This window comes from Toxorhynchites rutilus, chromosome 2 (genome assembly GCF_029784135.1).
Source record: "Toxorhynchites rutilus septentrionalis strain SRP chromosome 2, ASM2978413v1, whole genome shotgun sequence".
NCBI lineage: Eukaryota > Metazoa > Arthropoda > Insecta > Diptera > Culicidae > Toxorhynchites > Toxorhynchites rutilus.
This window is the reverse complement of record NC_073745.1, coordinates 296336051-296361337: the sequence shown is the minus strand read 5'-3', so window position 1 is coordinate 296361337 and position 25287 is coordinate 296336051. Positions and strand designations below refer to the sequence as shown.

The 25287-nt window shown below is 38.4% G+C and overlaps 2 protein-coding genes across 4 annotated transcripts; both read right to left on the bottom strand.

Annotated features, from left to right (window-relative positions):
• Positions 1–733: 733 nt before the first annotated feature.
• LOC129768142 (peptidyl-alpha-hydroxyglycine alpha-amidating lyase 1) lies at positions 734–2688 on the bottom strand. Its single transcript, XM_055769583.1, has 4 exons — positions 2361–2688; positions 2235–2289; positions 1924–2164; positions 734–1864 (listed from the first exon to the last, which is right to left on the bottom strand). Exons 1-4 carry the CDS (start codon positions 2427–2429, stop codon positions 841–843), a joined length of 1389 nt encoding a protein of 462 aa, XP_055625558.1. The 5' UTR covers positions 2430–2688; the 3' UTR covers positions 734–840.
• Positions 2689–10364: 7676 nt separating this feature from the next.
• Positions 10365–18243, bottom strand: LOC129768143 (xyloside xylosyltransferase 1). 3 transcript variants are annotated; one of them, XM_055769586.1, is made up of 3 exons: positions 17330–18243; positions 16608–17271; positions 10365–11028 (listed from the first exon to the last, which is right to left on the bottom strand). In XM_055769586.1, the coding sequence occupies exons 1-2, from the start codon at positions 17895–17897 to the stop codon at positions 16616–16618; spliced, it is 1224 nt and encodes a 407-aa protein (XP_055625561.1). In that variant the 5' UTR covers positions 17898–18243; the 3' UTR covers positions 10365–11028; positions 16608–16615. The 3 variants fall into 3 exon arrangements, with proteins under 3 accessions (XP_055625561.1, XP_055625560.1, XP_055625559.1); XM_055769585.1 differs by lacking the exon at positions 10365–11028 and adding an exon at positions 15868–16418; XM_055769584.1 differs by lacking the exon at positions 10365–11028 and having other exon boundaries at positions 15868–17271; positions 17330–18242.
• Positions 18244–25287: the final 7044 nt, after the last annotated feature.

The window sequence follows — 25287 nt, the reverse complement described above, 5'->3', positions numbered from 1 at the left end:
AAGGTAGTGTGAAACACATTATGTCATGTCAAGTGGACGGAATCATGCACTGTTTGGTACAAAGAAGCTTCACGGTACAATAGTTTTGAATTTTGCATGAATATATTTCGAAACAAAAATTAGGTGGACAAACGTAATGCACCAGGCAAACGTGTATGCCGTCCGATGCTAGCTAACCTCAAGGATAGTCTCCTATGTTTCAAAGTAACCGGGGTACACAGGTTTGCTTGCGAGAGGCCGCCGCTTCCGACGGCGGGTCGGCGACCGACTCGGATCGCGTCACCTACTTATCCTCGTTAAATGGGAACTTTACCCCCATTACATTGGCCTCATAATAAATTTCATAATAAAAAAAATAAATTTATAATAAAAACTGTGAATTCGTAGGAAAATAGAGTCAACATTACTTAGAATTTAGATCAACTTGAACGTGATTTTTCCACATCTTCTGTTTAGTCTGCTTGTATGTCAATCTCGTAAGCCTCTTTATCACAAATATAAGGCTTTCAAAATTTGTCGAGAGGCAAAGCGTTCCACGCACGTATCATCGTGTAAAATGATACGAGTTGATTTATGACCAATTAGAAGGCTATCTCTATCTCCTTCAGTTGAAGATGTTGATAGCCAACCTAAGTGATGGAAATTCTCCACCATCAATATCCGGAACAAATCTCGTTTTTCTGCATAAAAGGCAATGCGGCGAGTGATAATATAATCAAGGTAAAACTTAATATCTAATACACTCTTGTATGTATTTTCTTGGTAAATATTCGACTCATTTAAGTAAAAAATAATCACAGTGAGGTTCGTTTCTGGGGGTAAGATTTTCGGCATGTTATGTTAAACTTCTTCCTGCGCTTCCTCCCCCGCCTGGTTAAGATTGCGCAGCGAAATATTCTCACTATGGGTTGAGAATCGTTGCCTCCGGGCAGGCGATTTAAAGCATATTACCCGTGACACACAGATGATCAGCAGACTTATACCGATCAGACTAACCACGAAGGACACTGTCGTGAGGGTCCCGGCATACAGTGATTGCGATACCACAACTGATTCCACATTTGAAGACATTGCTGTTTGCTGTATCACTGTGGGGTCCGTTGCTTCGCCGCCGGCTGCGTTCTTCCGCGTGAACTTGTGGACCATAGTTGGGGACAATTCTGCGACGTAAATATTAACCCCGTCCACACTGACGGCCAGCTCGTGAGGGTTACTAAACGCTTCCTGGGGTGTAGATGGATAGAAGCGCCCCACTATGCGGTTGGTCGTCATTGACAAAATGTAGCCGTTGATAGGCTGCTGTGGGAATGTGAACTGTGGACCGTTTATCACGTAAAGCAAACCGCCATCCTTCGGAATGTACTTAACGCTAAACAATCGGCTTCCGACTTTTGGATTGGAATACATCGAATGGAATGTTCCGTTGCCAGCATGGAAACACTGAACTCTTCCCTGCTCTCGATCTGCCACACAAAGCAGATCCCTATCAGCGGCATACGTCAGGGAGTGTGGAATAGCAAAAAAGTTCTCCGGGACTATCCCCGATGGAAGGGAATATCTTCGGGTGATGTAGAATGAATTTTTTCCCCATTGCAGGATGGGTTGTCCGCTGGAGGAAAACTTCATCACCCGTCCATTGCAGTAGCCATCGGCCACGAAGAAATCCCCATTCTCAAGCACCGCAATCGAGGTGGGCTTACAGAAACTGTGTATGTCATTGCCGGGTTCGAATCGCCGGCCCAGCGTCAACACCGGTTTGGTAGTCGAAATCCGCAAATCAAATTTGAAAATCTGATGCAAAGCGACATCTGTTAGCCAATAGTTGTTATCCTTGTCGATGGTTAGGCCATGTGGCATGTAGAAGCTAGGAGAGGAAATTATCGTTATTATGTGTATCTCCGGGCCAGGATTCATCACACTTACAAGTTGGAACCCCATTCATCGAGAAGTACCCCACTTCCATTGTTTATCGTCAAAACCGTGGACTCCGGTATGGGTCCGTCAATGATGGGTAGGTAGCGATTCTCCTCATTGAAAGACCTCTCGTTCCAAACGTGTGATCCACGATGAAAGATGACCACATTTCCGCGCGGGTCGAATGACACAGCCGACACCGAACCCAGCGAACGGTTCAATGAGGGCCACTTCTGCGCATATTGGTATTCTACATACGAATCATAAAGTAAATAGTTTGTTTAGTGAATACAACTGAATAACTTTCGCTAAGCAATTACCATATTCATCGTTCCGTAGATCAACTCCGCTAGCGTTCGCTGCCTCGATCACTACCTGTAACGTAAAAGGTGCAACATTAAACCGTGCATTGATGAGAGCGAGAAGAAATACAAAATTTCACCCACCGGTTGCTCGAAGCTGGTAGCGTAGATTATTAGGGTAGCAAAAATTGTCCTCTGCCATCGTGTAAACATTTCAACACTCACATGTTATGCCACGTAAAATTCCACTCCTCGTCCACTGTGACAGGACAAATTCTTTGGACAGCTGGCACAATCCGTACATATATTGATAAGCTACGGGAGAAGCACCGTTATCATCGCAGTCATCGAACTGAAAACTGATGACAACTACGCGATCCCACTACACAGAAGACACTGACTGACTGAATGGGTCCCACGGGCACAGCTGAATGGGCCGCGATCGCGCATGTATGTGTTGTACGGAACACATGTCCGCTTTCTACCTGTTCTCTTATTACAGTGATGATACGATTTCTTCCACCCCGTTTTCGTTTGGCAGAACCGATATTCAACATGTTTGGTAGTTTGTTTGGAAGCAGACCATTATGGAAAAATTCTTTCCCATCGATGTTTTCTTCGATAAATTATGTTGATTGCCATGAATGTTGAACGATAATTCTTTGCCATTTTCATTTGAATGTGCCTTTCGGTAGATGGCTTTCTTAGCTGGTTCGTTCGGATCTCCTTTTGTAGAGTCGGTATATTAGTGATAACGTGGGGAATGTGTTCTAAGGCATCAAACGCCTGCTGGTTATAGGCGTAGATCAGAATGAGGATTCACATAGCCTAAAAAAACAGTCCAAGGTTCTTAAACGTCGAACACGCAAAAATACGGGCGCGAAAATTTTTTAAGGTATGAAAATATTTGTTTTATTCATAGTTAAATATAACAATACCTGCTTCAAATTGCAGGGTGACGTAAGACTATCGTTCATTTGGTGATCATTTGTTTTAGGTGCATCTGAATCAATTCTGAATGAATGAATAAATGAATATTTGGGGGACTTTGGGGGAAAACGAAAGCGTTACGTTGGAGGCACAAGGTTTTATGCATATAATATTGGATACGAAATTATTCTACTGATGGGGAAGAATAATATTCAGAAATTTTCCTGTTAATTGTACTTGATTGAAAAATCACAAAACGAAATGCAATTAATCGCAGTATTATATGAATAAAAAACATTAAAATAAACTGTTTCGCTTAAATGTAATTTTTAATTCCAAGGGGAACTGGCAGATTATGTTTCAACAACAATCACTTCTCGATAACCAGCAAACGAAAAGAGTTGCGCGCGTGTATGTGTGTGTGTGGCGCCTGCTGATACTCTCTTGGTCGCCCTTTCTTCTCCTCCTGATGGATCGGTTCTTCTGCGCTTCCTCACAGTTCGAAACATACTGAATGCGTTTCACCCCCAGAATATCGCTTAAGTATGCTTTTTGTCCGTGATTGAATCGAGAGAAGGTGTTCACTATGGCAATTTGGAAGATAAACTAGAGAATGAACTCTCTGAGTTTGAAACTTTCAGCGACTGAGCAATTTTTGATTGAAATTTTATGGTTTTGCGATGCGAAACATTTTTCGTTGTGCGCGCATCTAATTTTTTTTCCTTTATTGATTTAATTAGGCTCAAGTGGATAAAGAGCCACCATCAAGCAATACATTTTAAAACTATTTGAATATATTATAACTACATAATTATTAACTTAAGTCTAATTAGCTTAAACTACAGTGCAATATAAAAAAATATAATTTATTCCTTCGTTGCCTCGTCGGTTTTATCCTTGTCTGGAACAGTGCCTGTGGTGGGTCGTAACAACTACATCGCCAGTTGATGTAGCAACGGTATCCTTTGGTAGTGAGTGCCTCCTTGTTATGTTAATAGCACCTGTAATGATCTTATCTCAACGGGTACTAAGTTCTGCTTGTGTAATAGGAAAGGAATGGAGAATGGACAGTGGGAGTAGGAGATGTGACCTAAATAATAACATTAGCGCTTCTTAGGAAGACATATATGGGGAACATAAAATTAGGGTTGCGAGTAGCTAAGATATCGCGAACTGGCATGCGTGAGTGTACTCCTTGAGCCTCTAAATCGGCAACCAGTTTAATTCTTTCATTGCAAAATTCATTACATGACCTTGACTACAATTGCATAAATTGTTAGTAGCAAGACCTATGCGGAAGAGATGCGCATTTAGCGCGGAATGATTGGACATCAATCTGGACATAGTTCTAATAAAATTTCTGTCAAGATCTAACCCTTTAAATCAGGCCTTCGTTGAAACTTTGGGGATAATAGAGTATAGCCATCTTCCAAGGTCATCTCTGTTCCTTTGGTTTTGCTATACTTATACAGCCATTCCATGCCAAACCGATATAGTGGTTCTCAGATTTTCGTCAAAAGTGGTAATTTTGTTCTTTATCACAAAACATTAGACCCGTATTTTTTTATTTATTTTTTTAGGATGCCCATTTCCAATTTAGGGTGGTCCGAAAAATCACTTTTTCCCAAAAGTGACTTTTTTTTCAAATAATCATAATTTTTGAACCACTGAACGGATTTAGATGATCGACATATCAAATTGAAGCTAAACAGCCTTTTGTTAAAAAATAATGAACTTGGAGAAAAAGGGATTTTATTTTCGTAATCATTGCACAATGGTCCAAGAGATGCAATTAAGAAGAAATTAAAATTTAGAGCTCGACAGTTACTCTCTATGCAAAAACTGTCTTCGACAAAGTTGTTCATATGATAGAGCGCTTATTTTTATTTTATCAAAAATAGGGTGACCAAAATTTTCGACGAAATAAAATTATTAACTACATATTTCTATAACTTTATACAAACAATTTCATAATTCTATAGTTAGTAAGCTAGAAAACCGATTACTCGCGGTTGACTCGAGTTTAGAAGGGTGACTTTTTTTCAGGGCAAGGATGGGATATAAGTAGATTATAAAAATGTTGATGATCACACTTAAAAATCTTTATAGATAGAGCTAAACATAGTTCGACAATGTTGTAGCCCCCGGTTATTTGAGACATCTTTGTGGAACAAAGTTTTTTCCTATCTCTTGAAAAAACCGATATAACACCTTTTTTTCTAAATTGCGTTAGGGTCACCATATAAAAACTGACTTTTATATTTCAAATTCTACATACAAACTACTCATTCCATGAATCATTTGCTTGGTGCGTTAGTTTGCTGAATCAAACGTTGGTTCAAAGATGAGGAGGAATACTTGGTTGCTTTTGAATAATGTAGTTGTTGAACGTATGGGAATGTAATTTTATTTCCTCTTTCTATAAATTACTCTAGAGATAAAGCATCATGAGTTTAATAACCGATATCTCGCATACTCTTGTACTCTGCTCTGTCTTACTCGTTTGAATAGTGAGAAGTATTTAGTATAGGTCAACGTTAAAATCATTTTTTAAGAACCGTTTCTACAATTTTGATGAACAATAATATCTTCTATACCTCAGAATAAACCCGAATTTATCCATCTCATGATCAGTATAATCTGAGATACTTCCATATGGAATTCTTAAGTTTAATCCTCTTATCCTTCCCATTCTCGTGTAATTTGATATACGGGACATGATGTTTGATATAAGAAGAAGCATAATTTTCATATGAAACATCTGAGTTTCAAGGAATTTGCTAAAAGCAGAAAATGATTCAGATTTTCTTTAGACGGATATCAAAATTATGGAAAAAGAACTAGAGAATAATTTAAAAATTATTAATTTAAAAGCTTTGCAAATATAGATTCATTTTTTCCTTATTTGAAACTTAAAAATTCTTTCATTCAAAGTATGTCTTCAAAACAATATTGTTGAAAATATCAATTACGTAAAAACAAAAGATCAATGGCCTCATTCGATGTAACTATCGTCCTGATTCGGGTCTTGTCCACCAATTGCGAATGTTTGAATTACAAAAACCAGCTATGCAATGTTGAGAAAACATTACAGTTATTATTTTATATTCAAAATATCAACAAATCAATATTATGCATTAGCAATCATAATGATCGGGTTGAGGACCAGTGGCCTCCATTGCTATTAGATTGGGTTTCAACTCTCTGTTAGTCTAATCCTTAAAATAGAAACAAAAAAATTCTATTCATTTAGGACAACCGAAATTAGACTTTTCGCCATGTTTCTACGGGAGCTACATTCTTAGTCCTCAATTACATCCCATAGCGCATTTATCGAACTCAAATAAACAAATTTACGTCCTCTGGATACGTCAGGATTTCGTTCTAAAAATTCCACCAAGCGGGTAAATTTCTATTTGTTTATCTTTTTTTTTTGTTTATCTTAAAAAGCAAGACAAGATTCAAAATGTTAGCAGAAAAGCTAAATAAATCCGAAATTAAACTTTCTCCATTCCGCGTGACTAGCTTTCACCATCTAAAACACAAGTGACAAATATACCTGTTTTTTCCCATGACGTGACAGTATCGTGATATTCATAATAACACCGAGTTCATCAAAGTTGTCACGACGGATGAACTCTTCCGAATTGTACACACACGGTGGCAGCCGTAATAACGTTGTATACAATTCACTGCGTTTTCACCGTGAAGTGACGTTCGTGATCAGGCCCAATGAGTTTTTGGGTGAAAACCCATCAGTAACTTTGAGCAGGATTAAGATATTGACTAATTCTGCATCGCAAAATGTTGGTATTGATAAGCTTTAAAAGTCGTACGAAGACAATTTTGATGTAGAATTTCAAATATAAAAGTTAGATTAAAAATAACATTTTTCATTGTTACCCTAATGCAGCATACATAGAAAGCGCTAAAAACAACTTTGTTGGAGATATTTATTCTTTATACAAACTGTCTTCGACAAACTTGTTACATATGATAGAGCGCTTATTTTTATGTTATCAAAAATAGGGTGACCAAAATTGTCGATGAAATAAAAAATCTAACTTCTTTATCTTCATAGATAGAGATAAACATAGTTGGACAATGTTGTAGCCCCAGTTATTTTGAACAACTTTGTAGAACAAAACTTTTTTCTATCTTATGATGTAATCGATTGAGCGACGATTGACCATGAAAAAACGGGTTTTTTTGCTTTAACTTTTATATTTAAAATTATACATCACGTGTTCGTACGAATTTTAGAGCTTATCAAGACCGACATTTTGCGATGCAGAACTTGTTAATATCTTAATCCTACTGAAAGTTATTGATGGCTTTTAACCCAAAAACTCATGATTTCAATTTTCATTTACTCAAATACAAGAAATAGCATAGTTTTGGAAATCACACATCATGTATAGAGAAATATTTTTTTTCAAATGCTGCTATTAAACTTTGTTTATGTTTATGTTTGCCCCAGGAAAAGAGACAAACATTTGAAGAAAGCGTATTTTTTGGGAATAAATATCAATAACTTTTAGTGAAGTTGAGATATTGACAAGTTCTGCAACGAAAAATGTTTGTATTAGTAAGCTCTAAAAGTCCTCCGAAAACAGTTTGAATGTAGAAATTGAAATATAAAAGTTAAAGCGAAAAAAAAGTTTTTTTCATAGTGACCCTAACGCAACTTAGAAAAAAGGCGATAGAAAAAAAGAGATAGAAAAAAAACTATGTTCTCGATATATCTCGATATCAGAGATGCAATTTTTTGGTTTTTGAGATATGATTTGTCAAAGTTAAACAAATTTTCCCCCTTTTCCCACTACAAAAATTCATAACTTTTGAACTACTGAACCGATTCAAATGATCGACATATCAAATTGAAGCTAATGATTTAGTTTTCTTTGAAAAAATGTCACTTTTCCGAAAAATTAGGATTTTCGTTTCTGTAATTATTAATTGAATTGGTTTTTCATAGTTTTCACGGTTTAACATAGAGGGCGCTATATTTTTTATATTTTTTCTGGAAAGCTGAGAATTTTTTAACATATTATATCTCGATACCGAAGATGCTATTTTTCTCGTTTTTGATTTATTATTTAGCAAATTTAATATGTTTTAATTCTTCGTTCAATATTTCTATGTGACTAGACTAGACCTATGCGACTAGAATTCAGTCTTAACGCAAGTGTGATATTTTTTGACGTAGAACTACGTCTTTCAGGAAGGGTACCAAATCAGAAAACAGGTCACGTTTTTATGAAATAAAGTTAACGTTAATAACTATTTTCACTGTGAACGAATTCTCATGATTCGCATACCAATCGAATCAGAAATTCTTTAAGATTTGTTTGATATGCTATACATTGCAATTCGTTAATCTCCAAACGGTTTAAATTCATGAAAACTGGAAGAACTTCTTATTTTTCTTTTTTTCCCATACATTTGCTCTGTCGATTTGTGTGCTAACCCTACCCGTATTTCGAATGCTTATAACTCAAACATTTGTTAACAGATCGGAAAAATGTTTGCATCAATTGATAGGAAATATTTCTATGCGTCTATCACAATTAATAAAATGTTATTTTTCATGAGATGAACAATTGAATACCTGTAAAATGTCAAGCATTATCGAAACGCCCTAACTGTCAAGTTTTGATTGGCCCGATTTACAGTTTCCCCAACACAGACTTCAAAATCGATGTACCTGTGAAAACCAGTTTTGCATATATGCATGCAAGTCGGGGGTATTTTTGTTCCCACCAAGCTGTGTTTCCCTAACAGGGACTTCAAAATTCATGTGCCTGGGGGAATCCGCTTTGCAATTACATGCAAGTCCGGAGTATTTTTTGGTGTTTTTTTGGCTTGTCGTTGAGCAGGCCGGAATATGTTTCCCTAAAATGTATCTTTAAACTGAGAAGCCTGGGGAAATCTTAATTTCAGATACTAGAGGTGAATGAACTTTCGCGGTTCGAGAACTACGTAAACATGAAATGTGCAATAATTTCATAGGGAAATGTAAAATACAATGATCGTTTGACAATTCTTCCGTTGACATATTTCGGTATATCAAACGTAAAAGGACGTTCATCAAATTTATTTGTAACGAAGAATGTAATCTATTACTAAAATTTCGATGCATTTTAAAATAATATTCGAAGTGGTAAAAAAGTGGATTGCATAATGTAATTGCGTAGGTCTACGTCGATGTATACGGTTGTGTCCTAGATACAACCCCTTACATTTTTTTAAAAAAAAAGGTTGGTTTTTTGGCTGCTTGATAGTTCAAATGTTATGAATTTTCGAGAAAAAAGTCATTTTTGGATAAAAGAGGAAAAATGATTTTTCGGACCACCCTAAAATGAAAATGGGCTCCCTAACGAAAAAATGAAGAACGGGTTAATATTTTGTGATAAATTACAAAACTACCACTTCGCATAAAAATCTGAGAACCACTATATCGGTTAGACAAGGAATGGCTGAATTATTTTTATTCTAGAATTTAAAAAAAAAACGAGGGCAGTCCGATAAGTACTTAGCCTACAAAAAAAAACAAAAATTTTGGAAAAGTGGTGATTTATTTCTCAAAATAGTCTCCTTCCAGCTCGATACACTTGACCCAGCGATGCTCCAACTTCTTTAATCCATCTAAAAATACGTTTTCTCAAGTTCGGCAAAGTAGACCTCCGTGGCCTTCCCATTCGACTCAAATTTCTGCCCGACGAGTGACTTTTTCAAATTTGGAAACAAAAAAAAAAGACGCACGGTGCTCTGAGGAATACGGTGGATGGGGCAGCAGTTCGTAGTGCAATTCGACCAATTTGACCGTGGCGACGACGGAATTTCCATTTTTTTCATATTTCTAAAATCCACGAACACGTCCGCTTCCACACACGGTCAAAACAAAACTACGAGTCCGATTCGACTGAAATTTTGACAGTGGTCGTTTACGAGAATGTACTACACGATGCGTAATCTGTCTTGCGATACTGACACCATCGGGCGATGAGGCTAAGTACTATTTCGGACCGCCCTCGTATGTTTTTGATAAAAATGAGTTTTATTTTCTTTGATATTTTAATTTCAGTGTATTTTTTTAATTTGTTCGATTTGGAAATATCCTACATTTCAATCTTTGACCAAAATGTTGTTGGTCTTATAGTTTTTGAGTTAGAAAATTTTGTAAAAAAATATTAATAGAAATTTAGGCCCTCTCAAAAAATTGTCTAGATTTTTTTTATTTTTAGTGTGCAAAATTGCTTAAAAGACCAATATTTCTACGCCCACGAAGTATCACAGCAATCTGAAATGGTGCTGCCAATGGCTAATCGAGTTGGCATGAAATTCGTGATTAGTAGCTATTATGTTTATTGTAAGAGTATTGTTTCAATCTTTCTTCGTACAAGGTCCATAATCCTTTGTCCTGTTCCCACTTGTCTAGCTGCTAAATTGCATTTACGTTTGAAATTCTTCAGTTCAATTGAAGTTTCTTCCTATTTCTTCCTTTTTCTTCATTATGAGCTTCACAATTGGTCCGATTTATCTCACCTCACCTCATTTTGCTTAAGAAAATGTAGTAATCTCTTCCGCAGATACTGAATTTACTTTACCTTCGTGGCAACAGTATGTTTACCGGACCAGTGCCGAATGAATTAAAGAAGTCCAGTATCGTCGGTCTTGGGCAGCCGTTCTCCAGTCACCTCGAACACGGACGGCCCGTGCATCTGCCGGTCCATCCTTCCCAGCGACCTTAATGTTTTTCAGCTCATTGATCGCCGTTTAAATCTCGTTCTGTGTTGGTTGTTAGATGTAGCTGACGGAATACAGCATTCCTTGTTCATCTGCTCGATTCGAGACAAACGCTGTTTGAGCCGCTCCTAACCTGAAAAATAGATGCTGGTTAGCGTCCACATTATCATGGTTCGGGTTCGATTCCCGTTCTGGCCGGGGGACTTTACGTCAAAAAAGTTCTTCCGACTTGCACTGTGGTCACGCGTATTCTGAAACTTGCCACTCCAGAATACATTCATTTTTTCTCTATTATAGTGAATTTCAACACATTTCGACTAGTTCGTCACTTTTACTTCCATTTTTGGAAGAATGTCGGGAGTGAGAATTGAACTCGTGATCTCTGCGTGAGAGGTATGGATGTTACCACTACGCCAGATCGCCTCCCTCAAGACGTGTTACTCGGCATAGAAATCTCAACTAAGTATGTACTACTAATAAAAACTAGAAGTGGGTTACATCTTTGATATAACCGCAAGGTGGACAAAGGACTATCGTTGACTTAGCAATAAATAAGTAACAAGCATCCAAATGAAGTAATTATCATACGAGGGGCTTAGAATACAAGGGGTGTAAGTGACTTGATCGATTTCTCTTTATCGACTTTCTCTTTGGATTATAACTAAACCGTAAACACATTCCCAGCTCATTTCACAATGTGGACGATAGGTTAGAAACTCAATTATCAGTTTCTATAGCTAATCAGATTGGAACGTTTTTGTGCGCTGAGTTATTCACGAAATAAAAAGTTGATGAAGAGAAATCGATCAAATCACTCACACCCCTTGCATTCTAAGCCCCTCATACCACTTCGTTCAGTTGGAAAAGAATTATTAACGCTCAAAGGGCGAATCGATTCCTCCTCGGAAATACCCAGCGCAAATAGTACCCACTCCCCAAGCCCCGACAATTGGAATCATCGTTGATTCGGGGCAGGATTATTAACACTTCAGAAGGAATGGATTCCTCCTCGGAATTAAACAGTAAAAATAAGACCCCCTTTCCAACAATTCCAACTTCCCAATAACGACGATCGATTGCAGCATTCGTAAACAAATATTGTAACATAATATTCACTTCGATAATATCCACTACACCATATCATATCGTGTTCTTCACTATCAAATCCATTGTCAATGGCACCCATCGGTATCGAATTATCATCGATACCTCGGTTTTCGCTAAATGTTCCGTTAGGTCCGACTGCAGAGGAGAAATAGAATTGAAAAACGACAAACGGGAGAAAGAGATGTTTGGAGTTGAAAGGAGATTGGCAGAGAACTTCTGCATTTTATCTTTCGAATAATGTGATTATCATACCCAAAGGAGGAATCGAGTCCTCCGAGGAAATACCCATCGCAAATTAGAATCGACTATCGATTGCGACATTCGTACACAAATAATTTTATAACACAAATTTCATTAAAGTGATTTCTCCGATATGGTGAAATATCCACTATCATATATCTCGTATTTGTCGTTATCAAATCCATACTTAATGGTTCCCATCGGTATCGAATTCATCGACACCACGATTTTCGCTAAATGCTTCTTTCAGTTCGGCCTGCGAAAACTTTCCTGAACTCTAATCCATCAAATTTGGTGTCCCTTCTTCTTCTTGAATGGCGTTAACGTTCCTTGTGGAACTTTTGCCGTCTCAACGTATGCATTAACTAGCGTCAATTATTAATTAGTTGAGATTTTCTAAGCCAAATAACACGCCTTGAATGTATTCCGAGGGGCAAGCTCTAGAATACGCGTGATCACAGTGCAAGTCGAAGGAAATTTCTTTGACGAAAAAATCTCCCGGCCAGAACGGGAATCGAACCCGAACACCCGGCATGATAATGTGAGACGCTAACCACTCGGCCACGGGTGCACCTTTGGTGTCCCTTAAAAGGGCCGTTGATTATATGCTAAGGTACTAAGATAATAATAAGATAGCACACAAATTGGTATCTTCGAATAGGCATCTTGCAGTGCCATACCCGCGGAACTTTGGAAGCGCAAATCGGTTTTGAAGTCCTGGGCAATCCCACGAACTAAACGCTGCAAAGGTAGCTTGCGGATCAGTAATTTGGTCGACTTCTGATAGCGACGAATTTCACGCAAAGCGTCGGTTCCTGGTCGATAGAGATGTGGTTTCTTCACACCTCCTGCGGCTGGTGCGCTTTTCTGAGCTGCTTTCGTGGTTCCTTACCACCGGTAGATTTACGAGCTGTATGCTTGGTCCCAATGAAACGAGCCCTCGCGGTACGAGAGTAGAGGTAGAAATGAACGAAAGCAGGCAGGCAGGTAATGTATTATAGCCTTGAAAAAGGCCCTTGTCATAATTTACTTCACACCTGCACTCTCATTGCCTTGAGAAAGGCACTCGATCCCTCGCAGTCCAGCTCGTCCAGCAACGATGTTGCTCAGTCGGTGTCCACACAAAAAAATGGAACGGAAGCACTTTTTTTTCACTTAAATTCTTTTTATTTCTTAATTTGGTTTACATTATAATATAATACTACATTTCAAGTGATCAACCTAGGGTTCTACATCTTTAAGTTGGAACGAAAGCAAAGGAAACGTCATGTTTTATACCCATCCGTTCGGTTCAACTGCAGAAGAGAAATGGAATTGGAAAAAAAGACCATAATGCATAGGCGTCTGAGTGCGACCGTCCTCATCTCACATCGCCACGTCAACTGAATGGATTTCCAGAGCGTATGCGAGTTTATATACGGTTTCAATAATTTGTTTTATAAGCAATTTTAAAGCTATTAAAACAAGTTTTCGGGTCAACAATTAACAAACATATAACTCGTGGACATTTTGTCTTCCGAAAGAAAAGATTATCATACCACTCCCTTCAACCGGAAAAGAGGTATTAACGTTCAAAACCTTGCAATCCAGCGTCACTTTCTTGTTTTCGAAACTTTGAACTTACACGTAAAAGACGTAGTAAAAAATGACGCAAATAATACCTACGTTGAGAAGTCAAAAGTTCCAATGGGAACGTTAGTGGCATCCAAGAAAAACCTCATTGATCACATCCATACATATTTCGATATGATCAGTTCCTGAGTTGAACCAAAAATTCATAATGTGACTCTTCTATGCAATCAAAATTCTACAATTACTTCGATGTTAGTCAAATGGACCCAACAAACAATTCTTAGCTGTTATTAAACTAGTCAGTTGAATAATGGTCGAAGGGGGTCTTCGTAGCCTAATTGGTTGCGTGTCCGCTACTAAGCGAACGATCATGAGCTAATAACTCAGGGCCCCTCAACTGACCATCTTTGTGTGTTATTCTAGCGTCCACGTCCACGCAACAATCATCATGTGTCGGTAATCCCAGTCCCTTACCGCTCACATTACGATCTGCTGCATCGGTAATTGGTGCTAATTCTAACACAGCAATGGAAGCCTCATATCAGCAGTCCCGTTGTGAACAGTCCAACTGTGAACATTCGAACAATAGGAATATTCTAACGCCGAAAAAGGCGGCATGTGTTGTGTATCGATAGAAATGGAATACTCGGCATGTGTTGTGTATCGATAGAATTAGAATATTCTTAGGCCTAAACAGCTACTGTGTTATACATAAAAAAAAAAAACAAATGTTTATCGATGGATAGGAATCTTAAGCCTAAATAATATACAACAATAGTTATCTTAACATAAAAATGTATACGAATAAATTCGGCTCTGTGATAGCTGAATTGCTAAATGAGCCTAATAAACGGATGGGATAAAAAAAAAATAATGGTCGAACAATAGTATTGAGTGCCTAATATGACGATATGCTGGACTATAGGTTGTATAAAAGCTTATTCAAACCAAATTGAAGCTTTTGTTCAGCCATTTATATTTACCTGGATAATACGCCAGTGGAAAGTTTTGAGGGTGTTTTATTTGTTCAACAACTCATGAAAAAACTGAACAGACGCAATTTAAGCCTGAAATATATCTTTTATTCGACTATTTACACTCTGTCCTACCATCGCGAACCGATCATTAGTTGTAATAAAATTAATCAGTTTAATAATTGTCTTGTTTAATAATAGTATTGATATTCAATAAGACAATATGCTGAACTACACGTTGTATGAAAGTTTCTTCCGACCAAATTGAAGCTTTTGTTCAACCATCGATGTTTACCTGGGTAAAATGCCAGAGAAACGATTTGAAAACGCTTATTCAACTGCAAAGCAGCTTTTGTACAACACATGACGGACTACCATAATGAGCATTTGCTGCTAGTGTTTTTAGGCTCATGGTGGACTGCTTGGCATTACATTTTAAGTGTTCTAACGGAGCAAATGGTTTGATTAGGGCTCATCGATGCAAATGTCGTTAGTTGAATCTTGACCATTTTTAATTTATTTTTCAAAAGTTCATCTGATTCGGCTGTGTAATCTGCCCTTTTCGGAGGTATGTTTCTAAACAGACTGTACAATGCTCTCAAAAAGTCTTCCAAATTCTATTAGGTTTTTCTCAGCTCATCCTTAGAAATTAAAATCATGAACCGTATGGATTCCGCAGCTACCAATGTTGAGAATTTCGCAAGACGGATTTGATGTAAGTTCTTGAACCTCGAATAACTTGAATTACTTTCTTCAACATTGCAGGATTTTTTTGAAAAATAAAAATTTTAGAGCGCCAAGAAAAAACACTGAGCAAAAATATCCCGACTTTGTGAAGCAATTCAGCAATTGAAGCAATTGGCCACGTTAACCACGATGCACCGTGTGAAAGTTTCGATTCCAATTTTTCAATATTTAGCATCGCTTTAATAAATATTAGTATTTAGAAGTTTCCTAAAGTGTCGCTCGTACTGCGTTCATCTCGCTCAGAAGCGTTCGGTACTTGTCGTCAGAGTATTGGTTCTGCGGTATAAAGGATGTCATCATTTAAAAATAATCATGGCTTGCTTTTCCTATTATTGAAAAATGCAATTCCTTTAGATTTCAACACGTTACGCTTACCATATTATGCATCTAACCTATTTTCGTTCGTTTTTTCTGATATAAACACTCAACTGTCGTACTCCCGGCAGATAAATTTTCGATCAACACGTTATTGTTCTTTTTTCTCTACGTAAAACGTCAAACTTTCTCATTTAAGCTGATTAATTCGACTACCTAAACTACTCTCCAACTGTTCTCCCACTGAGCCGCAGCATCGCTCGCTCCGTTTCTCCGACTTTCCAAGTCAAAACTTAAACTACAACTAAAAAATAAGATCTAATAAAATCATCGAATGTAAGTAACAGTAGCGCGCTCCTATGGAACGTCGGGAAATTGATTCTAAAATATATATAAACGACAGAGAATAGATCATATTGCAACGAAATTGCAAAATTAACAGCTCGAGATTTTCAAGAGGACCGCTCTTGTATTGCAACGATACAGCTTACTCTATAAGTAATAGCCTAATCCGATGATAGTACTTTTTTTAAACGAGATCACAAAATTACGAATCATGGAATGTTTTCTGGAAAGAAAAGGGGCAAAGGGAAATTATATTCCAAAACCGTTGGAAGCCTTTCAGAGTGGTATTGCATTCATCGTAGCGATGGCTTCAGTAGATAAGATCAAATTGAGAGGGTTATAAGAGCTTCCCATGTGTCAACATGGGAGCGGAAGAGTTTCTACCCTAAAATAATATGGCAACCAAACCTACCGCAACCCTTATTCCGGAATCCGAGTATTGCAGTTCCCGTGGTACACTTTTATTACGCCCTCACAGTGGAAGTAGCTGTCGAATACATTACCGTAACCATTCTCCTTCCACCAGGTGCACAGCTGCCGATTCCAGACGCAATCCAACCGATAGATAAGACCCGGAAAATCGAATCCCAGCAGCGTGTAGAAATCCTGATCGCCCAGATGACCCTTGAAGGAATACTTCTCCACCATGCTTTTAACCGAATCCTGCTTTATGAGTTCCTCGTAATGCCGCGACTGGCGGATACGGTCCAACTGCAGCATTACGACGCCCGAATTCAGCCCCGGATAGCCGTGTTTCGTTTTCTTTGCCGTCCGACTGAAAAATCCTCCCACCGAGTTGTCCAGCATGGTCCTGTTCAAATAGTACGGCGTTCCAAAGAGAGAGTGTGGATTTTGCGCCCGATACTTGAACAAAATGTGCAAATAAACCGGAGTCAGTTCCGGTGCGAGACCGAACAACTGTTCCGAGTTGAAGTGATCGAACTGATCGAACAGTTCCTTCACCGAAGAGCGGAACACAACATCGCAGTCAATCAGGATGGCTCGTTTCATATTTACGTCTACGATCCGGTGGAGTCCGAGCGAGATTAGGAAGAGTGCATCACTATAATAGCTCCCTGAAATGACCCAACGTTTAATCATGATTGAATCTTCGAAATAACTTTCACAACTCACCCGATTTGTAGTTGAACAGCGGCAGCATGTTTTTAACAATATCGCTTATCTTCTCCGCGCAATCCTTCACATCGTACAGCGTGTAAAACACCACCTTCCGGTAGTGACTAATCTGTTCCCGTATCAGCTCTTCCGCCGAAAGCTCGCTCTGCTCATCGGTGATAACGTGCAGATGCATTGGAACGGTGGCATACTTCAGCAAACTTTTCAAAAACAGCTCAAATTTGCTTCTCAGAATCACATTCTGACTTTCCTTGGTGTAGATAATGAAGATATTATACTCGGTGGCATTATTCTCCTTCGGAATGTACTTCACGCGCTTCAGTTCGTTAAATCGAGCCATTGCTCTCGGGCCCCCCGCGACATGACCTGCAAATCGCAATTTCTCTCCCCCACCAACGGCCCCCGGAAGGGTGTTATCTAACGCCTCCGAATGGCTATGGGCCGGATCGTGCTTCTGAAAAATCATCAATATGTTGCGCCTGTTGAAGATACTGCTGTTGGCGTAAATGATCAGCAGAAATCCGCTGGCGATAATCAACACCAGCAGAATTTTGTTCATGCTCATGGGATGATCGATCTTTCGCTTCAGTTTGAGGATTCCTATTTTGCCTGCAGCCAGCGTTGTGCAAAAGAGCAAAAGTTGGGGGACAACAAAACCCAACACACACCTTAATCTAATTAGAATTGTAAAATTCTCACATCACATCGCTTTCAAAAATCTTATGTATTGAAAGTTGCATTTCGAAAGGCTCGGTGGAAACTTTTCTTCAAATATTGGCGTTGCACTTTCGGTTGTTTATAGTTCACTTGCAAGTGTTGTCATTTTCAGTCCATTTAATAACAAACATTCCTTTGCGGCTGCGTTTCTGTGGATACTTCAGTCGATTGTTTTGAAGATGTTTCTTGTGTACGAGGGGTGCACCATCGGGATCATTACGTAGCATCCACTGTCGGGAAAATGCACGAATTGGAATACCGTTGGTGTTCAGATTCTACACCCAGAAAACTGCTTACTAAAAAAAGCTACCAGATCTTTGGTAGTTGGTAGCAAGGCGCTTATAACAATGTATAATATATAGAGGCGCCTTGATTGGTAGCGGACACGCAACCTAATTGGTTGCGTGTCCGCTACTAAGGGTGCTCATACACTGTTTAACCGAAGCCAAATATTTGACTATTTTTGACAGATAACATTTGATGAACGTGTACTGGTCAAATATATTCGACACCAAACATAACGAGCAAATATTTAGTACATGTTTGCTTAAACTTTTTTTAGACCAATTTGTCAAACCATGTACTGACGTACGTTAAATATTTCAGTCAAATTTTTTGTATTTTTGATGTTTGGCAGTGTTTGCCACTGTAGATAATTGAAGAATGGCAAAGTGGCAAGTGGCAAATAAAACTGCCAAAAGCGATGCCAGATATTTTTTATTGTAATTTTTATTCATTCATTTTCAAATTAATGAAAATCTGTGTAATATGTATTTGCTATTTATATTGTTCAAGCCCCAACGAAAATAATTAATGCATTTTAGGCCTGAGATACATAAAACAAAGAGCAACACAGATCAATCTGTGCACCTGGCATTCATGCCCAAAAGTAAACATTAGTTCTACATTTCGCATTATGGCAGGAAGGTATGATTTTCTTTATAAGATTATATTCTAATTTGCGATTTATGTCTAGGTTTCATCACTGATATAATTTTTATGACCTACAATTGCTAGACCCAAAAGTGCACGAAAAATATGCGAGGAATATGAATCAACACGGTTCAAATCGTCCGACATTGTCCTCCGTGTTGCTGATATCAACTCGGTGATGCAAAACTCACTGCCGATTTCGAATTTGAAATTGGCCAACTGATTTGGTTGAAAAATCTGTTAATCAGGTTTGGAAAAGTTTTTGGATAATATTAAGGTGCCATCCTCACAAGGAGGAAGAACGTTTTCAGGAACGTATATATTTGATCTGCTCGAGAAGATTATCGTAAGTTTGCTTCTGTAATTTGGGAGTTTCATATTATTCAATGGATTTCTGTTTTTAGATAAAAAAAACCAACCGTAAAGTTTTAACCGATCTACTGGATAATATAATTTAATGCATTGCGGTGGTTTCCCGGAAGAGCTCGTTTACGCGTCATGAGGGTTCGCAAAACTTCGCGGAGTTTCTGGCAATAGTTTTTGCCGGTAAGGTTCCCAGTACCGACAATCGATCGTATATGTCACAAGGAGCACATTGATCTCGAGTTTGGTAATAGAAGCACAACGCCCGTGCCAAGTTCTGCATGGCTTCGAGTTTGCTCAATTTTCTTGGTTCGGATGATATTGGAGAGTTGCTGCCACTGATGAAAAGCTTCGAGGGAATCTTCGGCAGCTATTTCAAAAGAAACATTCGAGCGGTGCCAATGCCGATGCTGTTGCCCTTCACAGCAGCCCAGTCCGGAACGTAAATTTTTTTTTTTTATCTTCGCTTATTTTTCGTCGGCCTATTTCCGCCACTTTAGTGCCAATCACCGACATCAGGGAGGCGACTCCACCTGTTCCTACCTATCAGACTCAACAACTCATGAGCCGGGCCAACTTCTTTTACTTCCGCTCCGAAGGAAGACGTAACCAGAGATTTTTCGCCTCAGAAAATCCCAACGACGCCAGCTGGGTATGAACGTACATTTGTCGGAGAACGGTTTTCTGTGGGATGTGTTGCAGCTGGTACCCGATTGGACGACGTCCATGGCAACGCCAAAATGGCCGAGGCGCAAAAGAAGTTCATCAATGTGGCCGCCTTCAAGGTGGGCACAATCACCAGCTGGAAGAATCATGACAAACGTTCGGTTGTTATCAATTAAACGGGGGTTGGTAGGTGTATGTGTAGGTGTATATATGTAAATAGGTGTGCGATAGTTTTGTTTTTTTATTAGAATAATCATTTCTATTTTAAAGAACACAATTTAATAAAACTAATATAAATGATTTCAAAAATCGTTTCTTTGATATACGGTTAGTACAAAGTCTACAGAAACAGACAATATATATATTAAATATATATTTCACGGACTCATTCACGATTAACGATGTAATCAAAGTGTTCGGATAGGTTTTCAGGCAGACGAAAAGACGTTTTGACAGCAGCTTTTACACAGCTTCAAAGCTGAAAATATATTTGTACTTATTTGACGTTTTTATACTGATTACTGTACACTTACATTGTCGTGTTACTTTTTGATGTTCTACCTGTAACCTTACTGACTACCTGTATGCTACGATAAATCTGGTCGAACATAAACGGAAATAAATTCTTACTTGAATTCACTAGATCAACATTTCATCGATGTAGGTTCCATATTTACCTTTTTGCATACTTTAATTTAACTAAAGAATTAATAGAAATGGCAATGTACTAAATTTGAATTTGAAAACAGCCTAGCTGTAGCTACTAGCACGTTTTTTCGACTATGTTGTTGCTTGTCACTTTTGGAGTGAAGTTATCCGCTATGCTCCACTTTACATATGCGACATATGCGATGAAAACAGGGTTGTACGGAATTCACTTAACTGTCAGACGAAACTGCCCTGTGGTTTCGTAACACAAAGAAAATAATCGAAATATTCAAGTTCCATGCGAAAGATGTTCTTTCATATTATTGCCTACTCATTTCGTTGCTCTCGGGTCAGTTTCACGTAAAATCGCGTTTCGCGCTGTTTGATCCACTCGTTCATCCACATGCTGCATTTATGGAACCGTTTCTGTTTTTTTCCGATCTGTAGAGACGAATGAACTCTCTGAGTTTAAAGTCTCTTTAATTCAATACCGTTACCGTTTTTCTGATCTTCAAATATTATAGGTGCAGCGACCAGGACAAGTGCCATTCAGTGGCAGTAGCCATTTTCATCTATATGTTTTTTCTTTGCAAAATGAACGCACACAAAGTAGTGTCCAACTCGACAAACAGTGTACTATGTGATAACCGTGTTTGTCGTTCATTCCAAATAGTTGTATTTCGCCAAATAGTTTTATGCCAAAGTTTTACCAAAAACAAATAGGTGTAATTATGGTTGTAAAATGTTTTTGTCAAACATGAAATTTGTACTAAATTTTAACCAAATTTTTTCTGTCAAAAAGTGTCAAATATTTGACTTTCGGTCAAACAGTGTACGGCCACCTTTATACCTCTCATCAAATCCTGGTCTAAAAGAAACGTAATTTAGTGCAACATTATACAAAGAAATAAACGAAACGATGACGCTAACTTCGTGTCCTTGTATTCCCAGGAATAGGTAAACATCTCAAGAACTTGGTGAAACCTCATTTGTGGTTCAACAATGGGTGTTCCAATTCCTGATCCCTCAAACAAATACTTGGTTTCGGAAGAACCACAGGATGCGGCTGTAACCGTAACGTTGCCGAACTTTACTGATGCTGAGAGATCCAAGCAAATGCTTGACGGCTGGACGCCGCTCCATAGGGCTGCTAAAGAGGGCAATAACGAAACCTTGAGGCAAATGATCTCCGATGGCTTCGAGGTGAATTCGCTTACAAACAGACAGGAAACGGCTCTTCATATTGCCGCTCAGAATGGTCGAAGAGAAGCAGCAGTAATGCTGTTAGTAAATGGCGCTGAAATCATCAGGCAAAACGACAAGAAACGAACCCCGATTCATTTTGCGGTTGGAAATGGTCACACGGATGTAATCGAGTGTCTATTGAAAAAATCTGCCAAACTTGACTGCGCTGACAGTAGAGGATAGATCCCACTGCATCTAGCTGCCCGATTTGGTGAGAAGGAAGCGGTTGAGCAGTTACTTCGCAAGAATGCCGAGACTACCATTGATTTAATCGATTGCAAGGGGAGAACGCCGCTCTATTTTGCCGTGAAAAATAATCATATAGATGTTGTAGAAGAATTGATTGCTATAGGAGCCAATATCAGTTCTACTAAACACGTAGAATTATCTGCGATTCATGTCGCTTCCGAAAATGGCCACATCGAGATTGTGAAGTTATTAGTAGATATTGTAGAAAGAATGTTAATTACGGGAGCAGGCTCTATTAAAAATGAAGCATTGGCTGCGATTCGCGTCGCTTCAAGAAATGGCCACACCGACATTGTAAAATTATTGGTAGATGTTGTGGAAAAACAGGTATTTGTTTTGGAAGCAAATGCATTTGGAAGCCACGGACGGAAACCTTGACATTGTTGAGTATCTAGTTAGGAATAATATCAACGTTAACTGCCAAAATGTTGAGAACTGGACTCCACTTCACTTCGCTGTACGGAGCAATTATCTTGTCTTCTTCTTCTTTTTGGCTTTAAGAGGGTTTAAACTTTTCAGTTCATTCGCCTCTATTCAGCAATTATCTTGAAATTGTCCAACTACTGATACTTAACGAAGCGGACGTTAATGCGAAAGCGAAAGAATTATTAACACCACTTCATATCGCTGCAACGAATGGGAATTTGGAGATCATAAAGCATCTTATAAAGAGTGGGGCTAATGTCAATTGCAGGAATAGCCTTGTCTGGACCCCGGCCCATTTTGCAGCAACACATGGACATTTGGATGCTCTCAAGGAACTAGCCGGTGTGAATATAAAAAGTCTTGCGGCCAAACGAAAAAATGTACTGCACATGGCACTCGAAAATGAACATACAGAAGTTGCTGAATACTTGAGTACATTCCCGGATATTGTCAATTGTGAGGATTTAGACGGATAGACTCCAATTCACTTGGCTGCAAAACATGGTAACATAGATATGATGAAAAAATTGGTAACCAGCGGTTCGTGGAACGCCACGAGTGGAAAAACGGGAATGACGATGCTCCATCATGCCGCTGAAAATGGTCATTCGGAGCTGGTGAGGTTTTTGATGAAGGAATGGAAAGTTAAGTCTCCTAAAACATCGAAGGATTATTTCCTCTTCACTTGGCTGTGAAGAATGGTCATATAGATGTTATAAAACAATTAGTTGCTCATAAAGCAAATATAAATGAGAAAACCAAAGGTGGAGACACCGCTCTTCATATTGCAGCTGGATTGGGGAATTTGAAAATTGTCGAACATTTAATCGCACATTCTGCGCAAATCGATTGTTTAAACCAATGCCAACATTCCCCATTGCATACCGCTGTGCATCAAAATTAACTAGAAATTGTACTCGAACTAATAGCCAATAATGCTATTTTGAATTTTCCTGGCAGCTATAATGGTTCATCCCCTTTGGCCATTGTTGCGAGCAGGGGTTTTACAGAAATTGTGCAGTGTTTGAGTTCAGTAGGTGCAACACGTTAGAACTGTTAACTGTTAACTAAAAATGTAGAAAGTGAGGGTGGGAGAGAGAAATATAAAAATTGTTGAGACAATCACACCTGTGTATCATTTGATCGGCGTTCAGTCAGAGCAGACTAAGTAACCCAATAATAAAAAAATTAGTTAAAAGTAGCAAACAAACAAGAATTTCTTATCCTACATTCTACTTTTATCAGATGACGCTAATGTTGCAAATAACCAGGCTTATGGTATAAATTCACCCCTTAGAAGGGGTGACAATGGGTCGAAGTAATGCATATGGTTTTCTTTTAAGAATTATGTTCGGAAATCAATTTCTCAATGATTTGAAAATAATTTGACAACATGAAAGTGTCTTGAATGATTATTTGAGTTAAGAAAATAGAGTCAATTCACCTAGAAGTGTGATGGAAATGATTATATTAGTAGAATTTTCTTCATTCTATCGTCGACAATGTCTTCTGTTATTGTCGCCCTAGGGGCTTTTCGTAGCCTAATTGGTTGCGTGTCCGCTACTAAGCGAACAATCATGAGCTCACAACTCAGGGCCCTCAACTGACCATCTTTGTGTGTTATTCTAGCTACTATGTGAATGCAACAATCATCATGTTATGGTGATCCCAGCCTGTGACTCCGCATACGATCTGCTGCATCGGTAATTGGTGCTGCTTGTAACACAACAATGGAAGCCTCATATCAACAGTCCCGCTGTGTATATAGTCCAACTGTGAACATTCGAACAATAGGTTGTGTATCGATATAATAGGAATACTCTTACGCCTAAATGGCTAATGTGTAATAGATAAAAAAAAGTGTATCTATAATATAGGAATACTGTTACGCCTAAAAATGGCTACTGTGTGATACACAACATGAGAAAAAATGTACAGGATAAATTCGGCTCTGTTACTATCTCTCGTTTCAAATTGAGGAATTCGTCGATTCCTCTGTCCTCTTTTCTTTTCTGGTGAACTTGGAACATGTGAGATGCTCTTAAGTAGCGGCTTCATAGTAATCGGATAAATGCCACATTTCTTGAATCCCGAAACAAAGTTGCTCTTTTGATTGTCCTTTTAGTGGCTTCAGCAATCCTGGAAAATGCGACTTTTTCAATGTTGTCGCCAAGGAAACGTTTTTCTGCTTATACGTGCGAAGAATTTGCCTCCAATTCCACTTCATAGGTCTGACCACGGCCGGTGTGACAAGTGTAGAATTTGGAGAATTGATACTAATTGTGAGTGTATTGGTGTATTTTTGCAATTTAGTTGTATATGTTCAATTTTATACTTGATCCATCGTCACCCTCACTTAGCATTAATGAGAGATTATTTCGAAAATGTTTAAATTCCCATGTAAAAACGTATTTGATGTTCAAAAACAACAATGATTCATCTAGACAAGACAGAAAAGAATCGTTCTATGATATATTTAAAGTGAATTCGTTTTTCTTCAGTTTCAACCCTAGTGCCACACTAACTGCTGTCAAAACGTTGTTTTATTCACAAATATAAACAAATCAGGCTATATAACGCACACCAACAAACCACCGCATTCGTGAAACTGAAAACGGTTTTCTATTACAGAGTCAGTTTGGCACTAACTCAGTTTTAAAAACGAATTCGCTAATACTAAGCAACATGTAAAAAGGGTCTATCTTCTT

Coding starts and splice junctions, on each gene's coding strand:
- LOC129768142 (XM_055769583.1), bottom strand. CDS start 2,429: ATGTTTACACGATGGCAGAGGACAATTTTTGCTACCCTAATAATCTAC. Junction 2,290..2,360: donor CTACCAGCTTCGAGCAACCG/GTGGGTGAAATT, acceptor TTTACGTTACAG/GTAGTGATCGAGGCAGCGAA. Junction 1,865..1,923: donor GATGAATGGGGTTCCAACTT/GTAAGTGTGATG, acceptor TTCCTCTCCTAG/CTTCTACATGCCACATGGCC.
- LOC129768143 (XM_055769586.1), bottom strand. CDS start 17,897: ATGAGCATGAACAAAATTCTGCTGGTGTTGATTATCGCCAGCGGATTT. Junction 17,272..17,329: donor GCTGTTCAACTACAAATCGG/GTGAGTTGTGAA, acceptor GGGTCATTTCAG/GGAGCTATTATAGTGATGCA.